This window comes from Herpailurus yagouaroundi, unplaced genomic scaffold (assembly GCF_014898765.1).
Source record: "Herpailurus yagouaroundi ecotype Mexico unplaced genomic scaffold, PumYag 140, whole genome shotgun sequence".
Lineage (NCBI taxonomy): Eukaryota > Metazoa > Chordata > Mammalia > Carnivora > Felidae > Herpailurus > Herpailurus yagouaroundi.
Window position 1 is genome coordinate 50366970 of NW_024412395.1, and position 14866 is coordinate 50381835.

Below are 14866 nucleotides of genomic sequence, written 5' to 3' on the forward strand. Positions count from 1 at the left end.
AAAAAAAAAAAAAAAAAAAAGAGGTTAGAGTGGGAGAGAGCCAAAGCATAAGAGACTGTTGAGAACTGAGAGCAAACTGAGGGTTGATGGGGGGTGGGAGGGAGGAGAGGGTGGGTGATGGGTATTGAGGAGGGCACCTTTTGGGATGAGCACTGGGTGTTGTATGGAAACCAATTTGACAATAAATTTCATATATAAATAAAAAATAAAATAAAATAAAAAAATAAAAAAATAAAAAATAAAAAGTCAAATGCAAAAAAAAAATAAAAATAAAAACCTTCAGTAAAAAATAAAATAAAATAAAATAAAATAAGTCCAAAGGTTAAAAGTTTGGTTCCTAAAATTTAGTTTCCATGTGTTAACTTTTTTTTTTGTGATCAACCACCAAGAGACTCTTGGTGGATGGAAAAATGCAAAGTCAATATTGTACTAAGTTCAAACTTAGCTCTGGAAAAGTGAGATGCATCAGGGCAGATGCAACTTACCTCATCAGGCACAGTAAATGCAGCCAAGTAATGAAATTATGGGGATGACAATAATACTAGCAGCATAATGACTATCTTGTGTATTCTTTCATTTTCATGTAATTTTTTGCATTTTGTAGATGATCGAGTCTCAGAAAAGATAAGTAACTGCCCCAAAGTTACACAGCTAGTAAGTGGCAGAGTTTGGATTCAAATCTATATCTGTTCTGAATCTCAGGATTGTTTCTCACCACGCTACACTAATGCTCAGTATAATACTGCTTTAGGTATAACAGGTTCTATGGCATCCTTTGCACTGGATGATATAATACTTCCCAAAGCTCAAGAGTATGTTGGTGGAGGCCATTTATTTTGCTTAAAAGACAGAGACAATCCTAGGGCACTAAGAAAGAAACCGTGTTGACTTTGACCTTCTCTCTGAGCCACAGTCATAATACATTTTGGCCGTTCTACCTCTACCCATCCCCATCACCCATAAGGAGGTGACCTGAGGTACTCACCTCTGGGAGTGACATGACAAAGTCATGCAACTGAGCCTGCTTTGCAGCTTCTATGACTTTTTCCATGGGAATTTCCCTGGTGTTGTCCCCATACTTGATGTTGTCCATTATGCTACAGGCAAACAGCACCGGTTCCTGGGAAACAATTCCAATGTTCGAGCGGAGAAACTGGACATTTACTTTTTTGCTGTCATGCCCATCTATCATCTGCCAATGGAGGTGACAGGCAGAGCATTAAGTTCTAGAATTCTACCAGTGAGGAACCTTCATATTCTAGAGGTACTATTATATAAGACTTTACTTGAGAGATAAAAATCCCAGGAATCATAAATAAGTGATGTTGCCTTTGACCTCTGGAGGTAGTATCTGTCAGAAGTGGTGTCAAAGTTATGATCAGACTATGGTTTTGTTTGTTTCCCAAAATTTAGCTGTGTAGGTATTTGAAACAAGAAGGGCACCCAGGACAATATTTTGTTAAAAACAAATTTCCCCTTAGACTTCGGTGTAGCACATCCTTTACAAGTATGAACAATTGCTCAATTTTGAGACTCCACAGGTTATGAAACAGGTTTTTCTATGTAAAAGCTATTGGACAATATAGCAATTAAACCTATTTCCTTGATTTTACTGATACTAACATGAGATAATAGACTCAAGTAAGGAAGGAGTACATTTATTCACCTAGTCAATCAACAAACATATATTAAGTTTTCTGCCACAAGGGCACCATGCTAGGGAGTCTTTTGTCTGCTATATAAAGAAAAAATAATCTCTATTTTCTAGTAATTCATGATCTAGCTAGGCAATTTAGTGCAGGAACTCAAATATCTACCATTTAAGCTGTTTCACTTAAAAGCCTTAATATAGTAAAGGTGAAGTGTGTCTAACATACTACTATAAAGTGTTTGGCCCTATGGTTTCAGAAACAGATTATGTTAAATGGTGTCAACACACTATATTGTAGATAAATTCTTAGCAATGGAAAAAGCAAACACTAGTGGGAAAAGATATAAGGCATTACTCAACAATTAGCCCTGGCTCATCTTCCTCTATTCATTTTCCATAGTACTTATAGATTGCAAAGCACAATTTAATACCTAATTAACTACTGGAGCAGCTCGCTAAATATTGTACATGAGCTAGTAAGGTAAACTCCTAAAAGACATAAGATATGCTTCATACTTCTTAGAATTTGCCACAGGGCCTAACACAGTACTGCAGATCACAGGAATTATGTGTTGAAAATGTTGAAGGCTGCATTTGGTAGCTTCCTTAAGAGTAAAGACAATCTTTAGCATTTATTTATTTATTCATTCATTCTATCTATTTATTTGTAATGTTTATTTATTTTTGAGAGAGAGCATGTGCGAGCAGGAGAGGGGCAGAGGGAGAGAGAGAGAGAGAGAGAGAGAGAGAGAGAGAGAGAGAGAGAATCCCAAGCAGGTTCCATGCTGTCAGCACAGAGTCCAACGTGGGGCTTGAACTCAAGAACCCTGAGATCATGACCTGAGCTGAAATCAAGAGTCAGAGGCTTAACCAATTGAGCTACCCAGGTGCCTCAAAGACAACATTTTAAAATTGCATAAAACGTGGTATTTTTTCCTACTTGAAAAATGTTTGTAGAAATGTTTTACAATAATATAACAAAATATATTGTGTTTATGAAATTCAAGGAATCATACTAATTTCTTCATGGGCATTGCTTCTTACTTACGATCAGAACAAGCACTGAGTACATTCAGAGAAATATACTTAATATACGTATATGTTAATATTGGAAAGATCAAATGTGAAGGATTTGGGTCCTTATATGTCTTATAGTTCACAGTCTACCTGGGGTGATAGACAGGATAGTCTGACATTTTGGGAAACTAGACCCTCTCGTTTGCAGAGATCAGACCCCAGTGCAATGTGCTTTCTAGGTTCATCAATCACTACATATTTTTAAACAAATTAAAATTTTTATAACCAAAATTAATAACAAAGTGACTATAAGTTATATATAACCAACTCTTATTCCTTATTTTCACAATTTCCTGGATTCTTCCAATATCTCTTTGCTTATTTCTTTGCTTTGCTTTTTGCAAGGGAATCTTTAGTTGCCTCCTTCGAGTTTCTCTCAGCATTTCTCTTCATAAAGTGACCTGTCCTCACTGCAGTGAAGTTTATACTACCCAGGGAACTCAAAAAAGCCTTTATTTCAAAATATTAGGGTTAAACAATCACTTGTAGATCAGAATAAAACATTTTCAGACCTATGCCTCTGAATCATTTCTTAGAAAACTACTGATGGATGCATTCCAACAAAAGGAAAGTGAAACCCACGAAAGAGGATGATAGGGGAATTAGGAAATAATGGATCTAATCCAAGAAAACATTCAGGAAACTCAGGGTGACAACTGTTCAACAGGCACAGGTTGTAATTAGCCCAGGCAGTTGTAGACATGAGAGTAAGAAGCATGCCCCTCAGAAAAGGTAGCAGGATAGAGACATTGGAAGGATATAAGGATTTGATAAAGGCAGAGGATGCCAGAAAAAAAGCCTTTCATAAAAACAATCAAGAAAGAAAATGTAATGCTGATGTATCTCACTACTTGATAATGGGATGAACAATATTTACATAATCATAATAAAAGTTGTTAGTTGATTGTTAACTTTTAGAGTCAGCCCAGAATTAAAGATAATAAATGTTATAAACGGAATGTTAGTGTTTTGCATTTTGATAATATAAAAGTATAGTTATTAGGAATGGAGAAATAAGAGGAAGGAGGAAGAGGTGAAAATAGACATAGAATTGTTACTCTTATTTTAGGAAATAAGAATTCAAGAGATGCTATCTGTAGGTGTAGAAAAGAAGCAGAATTATATTAATTAAATTTACAAACAGAAACTTTTAAAAGTGATATATATATATTGGGAGGAGGTGCATAAAAAAGGGGAAGTGTTGAGGGTAAGCTAAATTTCCATCTCTTAACAATAAGTCAATAAAGAGTCTAAATTTGTTAAATCTTGAAACAGTGGCATAACCATATTACTTAGAGACATTGAGGCATTGAAAGACCTAAAAACATCAAATAGTTAAAAATAGTTGTCTTTGAGCAGAGAAATGGGGAGTGGTGGAAAGGGTAGCATAAGGGGTTGCTTTTTATTACAAATCTTTCCTATTTTATTTTGTATTCCTCTGCATATATTATTTGGAAAGAAAGAAAAGGGAAAGAGATGCTCCAGAAAATAAGAAGCAAAGAAATTCACCATTTTTTAAAAAATCCTTGCCAAAGCTTTATGGCACATAACTACCAATTTGAGTTCTTTACATTATCTACACTTAAGCTTCTTGAACTAGGATTGTCTCAGATTGTTCATACTAAATTCCCTCTCTTGCTCATTTATCATTGCGTTCTTCATCACCCCAGTCATTTTTTCCATTCGCGGTCATTAGCTTCCTGATTTGTTTGCACATTCTGCTCCATTTACAGGTAAGCAAATGCTTCTGTTAAACACACTCATCTCCAGCTTTGCAGTGTGCCCAGTTTTCTTTGTCTAACTGGTCAGCAGGCCATCTGGAACTGGGAAGTATATGGTATTAGAAATTGTAAGGTAGAATCAGGTCAACCAGCAAATGACTGGAACTAGACAATATCCATAGGGGAAAGTGTCCGAGGCAAGCACGTTCAAGTGAGTCTGGCGAGGTGTAATCTTGAAAACCACTTTTAAGGGCTTGGAGATATTCTGCAGAAAGCAAAATTCTCAAAAGTATTTGCACTGCTTACCACCTTCCCTTCGTCAGGATCATAGAAACGTTCCAAAAGCTGAATGCTGGTGCTTTTGCCACATCCGCTGCTTCCAACAAATGCCAGTGTTTGGCCTGGACGAACCGATATTGAGAGACCATTCAGAACTTGTACATTAGGTCGAGAAGGATATGTAAATTTGCAGTCAACAAAGTCAATCTGGCCTTGGAAGTTGTCCTGTGGATGGGAAGATTGGAGTTACATGTGCTCCTATTAGAATCTAGAATACTGAAAATGTACCTAAATCTGAGTTTTAAATCCTTGCTTAAGATACCTTCAACTGCATGCTGCCATGTTGTGAAATATAAAGACAGCCACTTAATGAAATGGCATTCTGTTCCCAATTCTGGCAGGTATAGAACAAAGGGATGCTTGAACAATGAAATTAAAGACATGTGACCTCTCATTCCCATTCTAACCTAATGGGATTTCCTTGTCATCCATTCATTCTGAATGGAAGAGAACAACTAGTAGATATGATTCCATCACAGAAGCCAGTAACTGTCCAAACCCTTATAGTTCTGCTTCCCCTACAGATTTCAAATAATAGCATTAAACTTCAAATGACTCAGAAAGTTACTTGAGCCTGTATGGAAAAGGTAGTACCTTCAGTTGTACTACTTGAATTATGAATTTTAGAAATGGATAGACTTTAATAACGCAGAAGCTTCACTTTTATTGAGCTGAAGGAGGAACAGGTCATTTGATCAATTTACAAGGATTTCTGAATTTAGTTCAGCTTTATTAGGGTTTAGTTTTGTTTTGCTCTCTTGAACACACTGGATTATTAAAAAATTGGGGTGCCTGGGTGGCTCAGTTGGTTGAGCGTCTGGCTTTGGCTCAGGTCATGATCTCACAGTTTGTGGGTTCAAGCCCCACATAGGGCTCTGTGCTGACAGCTTAGAGCCTGGAGCCTGCTTTGAATTCTGTGTCTCCCTCTCTCTCTCCTCCTCCCCTGTTCATGCTCTGTCTCTCTCCTTCAAAAATAAATAAATAAATAAATAAATAAATAAATAAATAAATAATAAAATAAAATAAAATAAAAACATTAAAAAATAGTTGGGTGGGGGGTTCCTGAGTGGCTCAGTCCATTAGGGGTCCGACTTTGGCTCAGGTCATGATCTCACAGCTCCTGAGTTAAAGTCCAGCATAGGGCTCTGTGCTGACAGCTCCGAGTCTGGAGCCTGCTTTGGATTCTGTTTCTCCTGCTCTCTCTCTGCCCTCCCCCTCTACCTCCCTCCCTCTCTCTCTCTCTCTCTCTCTCTCAAAAATAAACATTAAACAAAATTTTTTTTAATAGTCAGGGAAGATAAAAAAAAATACCTGTTGGGACTATCAATTAGAAGAAAAGATATTTTGTTGATATCAAATTGGTTTTCAGGGAGTCCACATTAATCTAGATAAACATGAATTAAATCAATATTATTGGACAGGAAGAACTGGTTTTTCTGCATTCCATACCAGAACATTAGTAGAAAACATGGTGGTTGGGTAGGTCTCAAAAGATATCCAGTTTCATTCATTCTGGAACTCAGTGTGCTTTATATTACACAGAATTGAGCATTCACTGGATACCATTGCCTTATTCAAATGCCAGATTTATGAATAAACTTTAATGCTAATTTACTTCATTCCTTTACACTTATAAATCTATTGTCTGTGTATTCTACATTCATGTGAATGAACCCATATACTGCAGGAAAGTGCTAGGTAGTATTGTATGACTAGCTGTTCACACACATACACACCACACACACGTGCACAGTCCTCCTCCCTCTCCCTCCTATTCCCTCAGTACTTACCCACTTTTCACCTGCACTACTGTACACATTAATTGGGGGTTGTCGGTCCAGCAGTTGAAAAAAGCGTGCAGCTGATATTTTAGCTTTGGCATAACTAGGGGTGTAAGCGGAGGCTTTTCCAAAAGCTGTCGCACTTAGTATCACTGAAGAGATCACCCTGTAATTGGACAGACACCTAGGTAGAGAAGGAGTGTGGCATGGTTGGTGTGACAGCCTAAGGGGCAGACGTCTGGGGGCCCGGCCCTGGTTCTACTAGGAAAGAATTGAGCAACTTTGAGCAGGTCACCTTCGACTTGTTGGGAATGGGGGCTTGGAGACACTGGTAGTTTTCCGAGGTGTTCTATGTCAACATGGTGAGGGGAAAATTGAACGAGGGGGATTCACACCTCCAAACCCTGCTTTAGCTACAATGGCCTCTTTTTCAAAGGTTTGTTTGAGAAAAAAAAATTTCCTGAGAATTTTTAAAAAAGGAGGAAGGGGGCTTGAAAAATCATCAGATCGGGTTGAGTTCTCACAAAGCTAACATTTTTCGAATCTATAATAAGTGCATAAAAGATAATGATTAGTGAAGCATCGCTAGTATGAAGCATGGGTGTCATTCACGCTTCAGACACCATGAGAAAGATAAAATTGTCCGTTTGCTTCTACAGTACTTATCCCAACTTCTAACATATTCAACATGTGCAAAATTAATGAGGAAATGGGTGAAGGGATAAATGAGTGATAAATATGGTGAGAGAGAGCTCTGGTGCTATACAGATGATGATGTGAGGGGCATCCTCCCAAGCTGACCATCTGCATCACCATGCCCAGAGGGCCTGCTTCTGCGGTGGTGGAGGGGAGTGTGTTTGTGCCTTATGAACAGCTCGTTCATAAGCAGGAATTCTTTTAGGCCAAACAACTCCAGGATCCCAGCCCAAAGCTTAAAGCAATGAAAAGCACCTGGAATAAAATGGGAAATGGTGGAAGATGATCTTTCAGTTTAAAAAAAAAATTAATGTTTATTTATTTTTGAGAAACGGAGAACACGGGGGTGGGGAGTGGGAAGCAGAGAGAGAGGGAGTCAGTTTTTAAAGAGAAGCCAGAAGTTGGGGATTTTCTATAGTTTCCCAATTTTTACATATTGTCCAATAATTCTTCAAATTTCTGACATAAACTAAGAAGTCAACAGTCTGTGATTTCTGATTTGGGTTAACAGCTCTCAATATGCAAAAATTTGGAAAAGAAGCTTTCCTGATTGGAGTGGGTATAGTGGGCAGGAGAAGAAATTTCTTCTGTATTTCTAAAAGAAAGATAGAAGGCAAGAAGACAGAACTCATGGCTTGAGGACAAACCCAAAAGAACAGATTTCTATTGGGACCACTTTTCCTAATGTCCTCCAAGGCTTTCTCAGACCACTTCGCCCTCATCCCTCTAACACCCCCGCTACACCCATATACATGAGTATCCAGTCCTTTGGTACCCTGACACACTTTGGCTCTCACCTCTAGAAATGTGAGACACTGAACTCAAAGCTAATCTTATCAGGAGAGCCGGCTTGAACTAGAAGAAAGGAACATAATTCCCCTGTCCTGGCCTTTGCTGTCTCTACCTAGGAGGATTCAGCTGGAAATATGTCTTCCTTGAAAGAGGCAGAGTTCTAATAAGATGGTTCTATGAACCATCTGATCCAAGGCCTCTAGATTTCCTCAGCATTAACCAGTATAATAAACTGTATCAATGGTTCATTTATCCTATTACTCTGTACACATCCCTTTACAATATAGCTTTTTTACTCCTCTGTGATATTGTGATTTATAGTAAGAAACATGTATTTGGTTTTTGGCTCCTATTCCTGGCACAACTGTTAAACCCTTGGAAGTTCCTAAATTTGGAGAACCATCAAGGTGTCTTTTGTTGTGTTAATGAAGTGACTTTGGAAGGCCCCTATTAACCTAAGGATGGGGGCTGGTTGCAGTTGCCAGGGGAGGCAACCACACAATTAGAGGTAGAAATTGGAAATTTCAGTCCTATCCCAGCCCCTCACCTCCAGGGAAAGGTAAGGTGTCTGAAGAAGAGTCTGAGGAAGGTGTTATGGGCAGTCTTGCAGGACTGCATCCTTAGGCTCTGGGGTTCGATGCTGTCTCCAGGTAGAAGGTGTCAGAATTAAGTTGAACTGTAGGACACCCAATCAGGGATCAGAAGTGTGTGTGTGTGACAACAGTGTGACAATAAAGGAGAAACACAATCGGATCCTATCATTGAAAAGTAGATTTCATTCTCTTTTTTTTAAAATCTGGGTTTGGTTGTATGACTTTCCTTGGCCAGAGAGGTATAAGAAAATGCAAACACTTTTCAAGTGTTTCACCTTGGGCATTGGGGCTTACTCTCTTCTGTTGTACTTGGACTACTGAGACCATAATATAAAGAAAACAAGCCAACCTGCTAGAGAAGTCAGGTGGAGACAGAAGCCCACTCAGAAGCCTGAGTGAATCAGTCCAGTTCTGAAGAACACCCTGACAGCCCATAGAATCTTCAGAAATAATCAATCCCAGCTGTTCAAGATACCAAATTTGGTATGGTTTGTTAAGCAGCAAGAGCTGCCTGAAGGAACCAGGCCATTCCTCCCTAGAGTGTCGATCTTTTATGACCTTGGCATGATAGTCCTCACCTGAACACATAGCTGAAATGGAGCCCCTCATTGGGGATTAAGTAACCTCCATATCTGTAGGAAGCAGAGTTAGCAACAAACACTATGCACTGGGAAAAACCATAGCAGAATCCATAAATGTTCGCTTTTCGAAAGGCTGTCTTGAATGGCTTCTCCAGCTCAATCTCAAATGCTTTAATAAACTGCCTCTCTTTTCCAATTCCAGCAACAGTGCGGATATTGCTGAGAGCTTCATTTGTAACCTGGAGAATGAAAAGGAGTCTTAGGAATTAAAGAGCAGAAATAACTACTCTCATGACATGTCAGGTGCTACATGGACTTAATGTGGGGTAAATGGCAAAATGTGGCACAAATCTGTGATGGAGGCATCATCTAGACATCAAAGAACTTGTCGGACATCAACCTACCTGGATCATGAAGCAGTTAAACTCAAGTTCTAATTAATACTAACATGTTTTTTTTTTTTTTTTTTTTTGTCTCCACTTGTAGAAGAGAGAAGAGAACAAATGTACACACGCTTATCCTTGAAAACTTTTTAGCTTTTTTGGTAATTTATTGAAATGTCCAAAACAATATCTGTAGATGTCTTCTGAGACAAAATATATTTAATAATACAAATTTAAAATATGATTCTATTTTCTTAAAAAATAATCTGACCAAATATTATATAAGTATAAAGTTTATCTTTTAGTCTATACTATGAATTTGTAGTTGTTTCAATCTATACACTATGGTAAATAATCACTGTTTCTGAATTAGCATCCTGTCCTAAAGTAGCACAAAGGTGGGCTACTCTCTCCCATTGGCATATGAAACTTTTTGGCTTCTGTCTACTTGGGCGATGTTTACATCTCCTCTCTTAAGACACGAAACCTAGATAACAGTAAATTTGTTAAGAGAATAAAGGTGTGTATGTGTGCGTACATGATTTCCTATACCTGATAAATGTCTATGCCACCATCTCCTCATTTACCCCCGGTACAAGATACTCATTAGAACACACTTTTAAAAGTGCATCGCTGAAACCTAAGAGTATTTGAGAAATAAATTGCATCTCATAGTTCTGTTTGGGAAAGACATTTGTCCTAAGTCTAGCAGACAATAAAGTGTGAAAATTAAAATTATCTGCCATTAAAAAGATGGTAGCTCCTCTCTGTGTGGGCAGCATGACCTGGGAAAAACATTTAGCTAAAAAAAACCAAGTAGACGGAGAGCTGAACTCTCCACTCTTGCAAAGAAGAATACACCAAACTAGAATGTGGAGGAAATAACCATTGGAAAAGAAGTTGAACATGTAACCCTCTGTGTTTGCCCCGCTGTTTCTCTACACCTGTTTACACTCACAGCATCACAGCTTTGTTGTCACGGCCTTGGGGCAAAGGCACATATAAAAAAGGCTAGTGGGAGGTTTCCAAAGATTAACGTTTGTAGCCTAACAGCTTTCTTAAGTCTCTTTGTACAACTCATTCTCAGTGGTTTGTCTGACAGCCACTTAGCTGTAAGCAGTTTGAAAATTGGGTCTGTAAGATTACCTGGCCCGCTATCTCCAGAGCCTGCTTGTCTTCAGTGGCAAATCCTGTCAACATTCTGATCTGTATGGCTCCCGATAAAGCCAAGAAGGGGAAGAAGCACACTATAACCAGGCTTAGCTTCCAGCTAAAGATGAAGGCAATGATCATGGCCACAGTGATGTTAGTGAAGGAATTGACCATCATCCCGATTTGAGAGCCAGTCGCCTGCAAACCAAAAGCAACCAACCAATCTGAGACACACAGTCTCTTTCAACAAATACCACTATGTGAAAAGGCAATTTTATACTAAAAAGATTATTTTAAAAAATTATTCTGATAAAATATACATAACATGATGCTTATCGTTTTAGCCATTTCTAAGTGTACAATTCAGTGGCATTAAATACATTCACAGTATTGTGTAAACATCACCACCATCTATATCTAAAATCTTTTTTTTTCTGTAAGAGAGAGAGAGAGAGAAGATGAGCCAGCATACACACAAGTGAGGTAGGGACAGAGAGAGAGACAGGGAGAGAGAGAATCCCATAAATCATGACCTGAGCTGAAATCAAGAGTTGGACACTTAAACAAGTGAGTCACTCACGCACCTGTCCAAACTCGTTTTATCATCTACAACAAGAACTCTGTACCCATTAAATATAACCCCCCGCCTCCTCCTTCTCCCTAGCCCCTGACAACCTCTATTCTTCTTTCTGCCTCTATAAATTTGCCTCTTCTAGGTACCTGAATGGAATCATACAATATCTTTCCGTGTCTAACTTATTTTATTAAGCTTAATATTTTCAAGGTCCATCCATGTTGTAGCACATATCAGACTTCCATTCCTTTAAAAGCTGAATAATATTTCATTATATGTATATATCACATTGTGTTTATCCATTCATCTGTTGATGGACACTTGGGTTGTTTTCACCTTTTGACCATATGGATACTGCTGCTATGAATGAACACTGATGTACAAATATCCATTTGTGTCCCTGTCTTCATTCTTCTGGATATATATACCTAGGAGTGGATTTACTGGGTCATTTGGTAGTTCTATGTTTAGAAAGATTTTTTTAAAATAATGAACTCCCTAATGCATTTGAAGGCTGGGTTAATAAAAGTCCCTTTTATTCATGGTTTTTTGGAAGCTCATCTATTGTCTAATCTCATTTCATGGGTGTCAGAGCTCAAGCAGTCAGTGTGAGATTAATTCAGCTAAGTGTGGGCTGCATATATTTCACATGCCTATGCATTTGGTCTGCTTGGAAATGCCCAGGCGTCGGTCATATGGTAATATTTCTGATTATCCAGTGAAGACTGATGATTGTTCTGTAATTATACTTTTAAAAATTTGTACAAGACTATTATAAGAGACCACTTTCTTTCTCAATGAAATTAGCTTGTTCATCAGTACAAAATCACATCCTGACTTAATAGCTGGCTGTTCAGTCAACACAAAATGGACAAAAAAGGCTCAGCCTCAATATAAGTGGAGAATGGACACTCATAGTAATTATTATTTATAATGAAAATTATTTGATGGTTCCAACTCTTCTTTCAGTTGCAGTTATGCAGATGTGACCAAAGGTTGGCACCTTCTGTGTAGAAAAGACTTGTGTGGGAACAACTGCAATGCCTTTTGTCAAAATTGTAGAGGCTTTAGCATTATTTAAAACAACCACAGGTAAGCTAGTAGGTAACGATAGGTGCTAAGGAAATGCGATGCAAGAATAATTTACCTCTGCATATTATATTGAAGATTCAAACGGAATATGAACTCTGTGGTCCAAAGAATTCCCTCCCACGTATTGATAATAACTTCCTTGAACACAGGAGTCCAAGTTAAATTTGGAATTCACTTATACACCTATATTTATAGCAGCATTATCCACAATAGCCAAAAGGCAGAAGGAGTCCAAGTGCCAAGTTGATTGACAGATAAGTGGATAAACAAAATGTGATCTATACAAACAATGGCATATTATTCAAGCCTTAAAAAAGAAATGAAATTCTGACACATGCTACAACATGGATGTACCCTGAGGACATTAAGCTAGGCGAAATACACCAGCCGCAAAAGGACAAATAATCGTATGATTCTACTTATATGAGGTTCCTGGAATAGTCAAATTCATACAGCCAGCATGGGATGGTGGTTTTATCAGGGCCTGGGAGGAGAGTGGGATGGGAAGTTAATATTTAATGGATACAGAGCTTCAATTTGGGATGATGACAAGTTCTAGATATGGATAGTGGTGATGTTGCATAACAATGTAAATATACTTAATACCACTGAATTGTACACTTAAAAATGGGTAAAATGGTAAATTTTATGATTTGTATATTTTACCACTGTTAAAAAGAACAAAAGAATTTCGGGTTGGCAAGGACAGTTAGGCATTATAGAGAACTTGAAAAATAGCTAAATAGTTCTTTTGGGATATCCTTATTTTTTCTTTTAACATTATATTCCATCAATATTTAAAAAAATTTTTTAAAGTAATACAGCTTAAGACACAAAATATATACACATATATAGTAATAAACATTTTCACAAAAAGGGATCAGTCTAGATACTACTTTGTACTTTGATTTTTTTTCACTTCTTGTAACATAACCATCCCTCTGGATCATTACATTAACACCTTTAAAGATAGCTGCCTAATATTCCTTAGTAGGGATGTACTCACTCAACTGTTTTCCCACTGGTGGATATTCAGGTAGTTTCCAGGGGATTTTATTAATTTTTTGATCAATATAAAAAATACCCTTGAATGCATATTGTCACAAAATAGGAGAGAATTAACTCATACAAATTTTAGTCACAGGATTTGCATACCTGATTATTCTCTAAAAAATGTTGAAAGAATTCAAACTATAACCAATATTTTATGAGTGCGTCCATTTCTTCTCATCCTCACAAATATAGCAAGTTGTCATTCACAATTGTTTTTATAGGTGGAAAATGGTGCTTCATTCTTTTATTAGTATTTTTCTATTAATAAGGTTGTGCAATTCTTCATTTGTTCATTGTCCTGCTGCATTTCTTTTTTGTGGTTTGTCCATATACTATTTTTTAACCTTTATTATTTTGTTTATTTTTGTTCTCTAACCAATTTTAGAGCACTACACATATTAGAGTTATCAGGTGTGTTAATTTTTGTTATAAATATTTTCCTAGTTTTTACCATTTGTTTATACAAAAGCTTTAAGTTTTTATGTAGTCTGACAAGTCTACTTTAAGTTTTTTTGTCTTGTTTAAGAGAATCTGCTCGGGACAGCTGGGTGGCTCAGTTGGTTGAGCGTTGAGCGTCTGACTTTGGCTCAGGTCATGATCTCACTGACAGCTCAGAGCCTGAAGCCTGTTTCGGATTCTATCTCCCTCTCTCTCTGCCCCTCCCCCACTCATGCTCTCTTTCTCTCAAGAATAAACAAACATTTAAAAAATGTTTTTAAAAAGCACCTTACAGGCTGAAGGATGCAAAAATAGAAGAGATAAGTTTATAGCTTATTTATTTAACCTAAACTTCAGTGTCAGGTAAACTGGACACTAGAATACTCAGTTGGTAAAAGTGAAATTGCTACAAACTTTCTCCAAGCAGTAAGACAATGCACATTAAAACCCTTCAAAATGATCATATACTCTGATCCAGTGATCTTATTTTGAGAACAAAAACAAAAAAAAATGAATAAGGATGTGCCAAGCTTGATGTAAAATGATAGAAGTTGCTTATAAGGAGGAAAAAACAGAAAGAAAAAACATTTAAATAAGGAATTCTTTAATGGTGATACATTAAAATGATGAATTATGCAGCCGTCAAAAATCTACTGTAGAAAAATATGTAATGGTCAAAATATGCTCACAGCAGATTGTTGTAGGGAAAAAACAGAAAGATTACAAAATGATTCATGGAGTGTGACCCAGAGTCTGTAAGAAGCACATATATACATAGAAAAAAAGCTCTGAGGAAGAAGATTCCATGTTCCTCAGAAATTCTCCCATATCATTGTCCATATTTTTGAGTCAAGACACACAGTACAGCACCATCAATCCAGGGCGTTTTTTTCTTCCAAGAACCTTACAAATAAACTGTGGTTTTCTTTTTTCTTTCTCTTTC

The 14866-nt window shown here is 37.4% G+C and overlaps 1 protein-coding gene across 2 annotated transcripts in view; it reads right to left on the bottom strand.

Moving 5' to 3' along the window:
• ABCB11 (ATP binding cassette subfamily B member 11) overlaps positions 1-14866 on the bottom strand; it is a 96982-nt gene that overhangs the window by 8671 nt on the left and 73445 nt on the right. For both annotated transcript variants that reach the window (XM_040475298.1, XM_040475299.1), the window contains 5 exons: positions 10761-10964; positions 9229-9470; positions 6579-6735; positions 4756-4953; positions 986-1192 (listed from right to left, as the gene is read on the bottom strand). In XM_040475298.1, the coding sequence (XP_040331232.1) occupies positions 986-1192; positions 4756-4953; positions 6579-6735; positions 9229-9470; positions 10761-10964 (1008 nt within the window). The remainder of the gene's footprint in view (positions 1-985; positions 1193-4755; positions 4954-6578; positions 6736-9228; positions 9471-10760; positions 10965-14866) is intronic.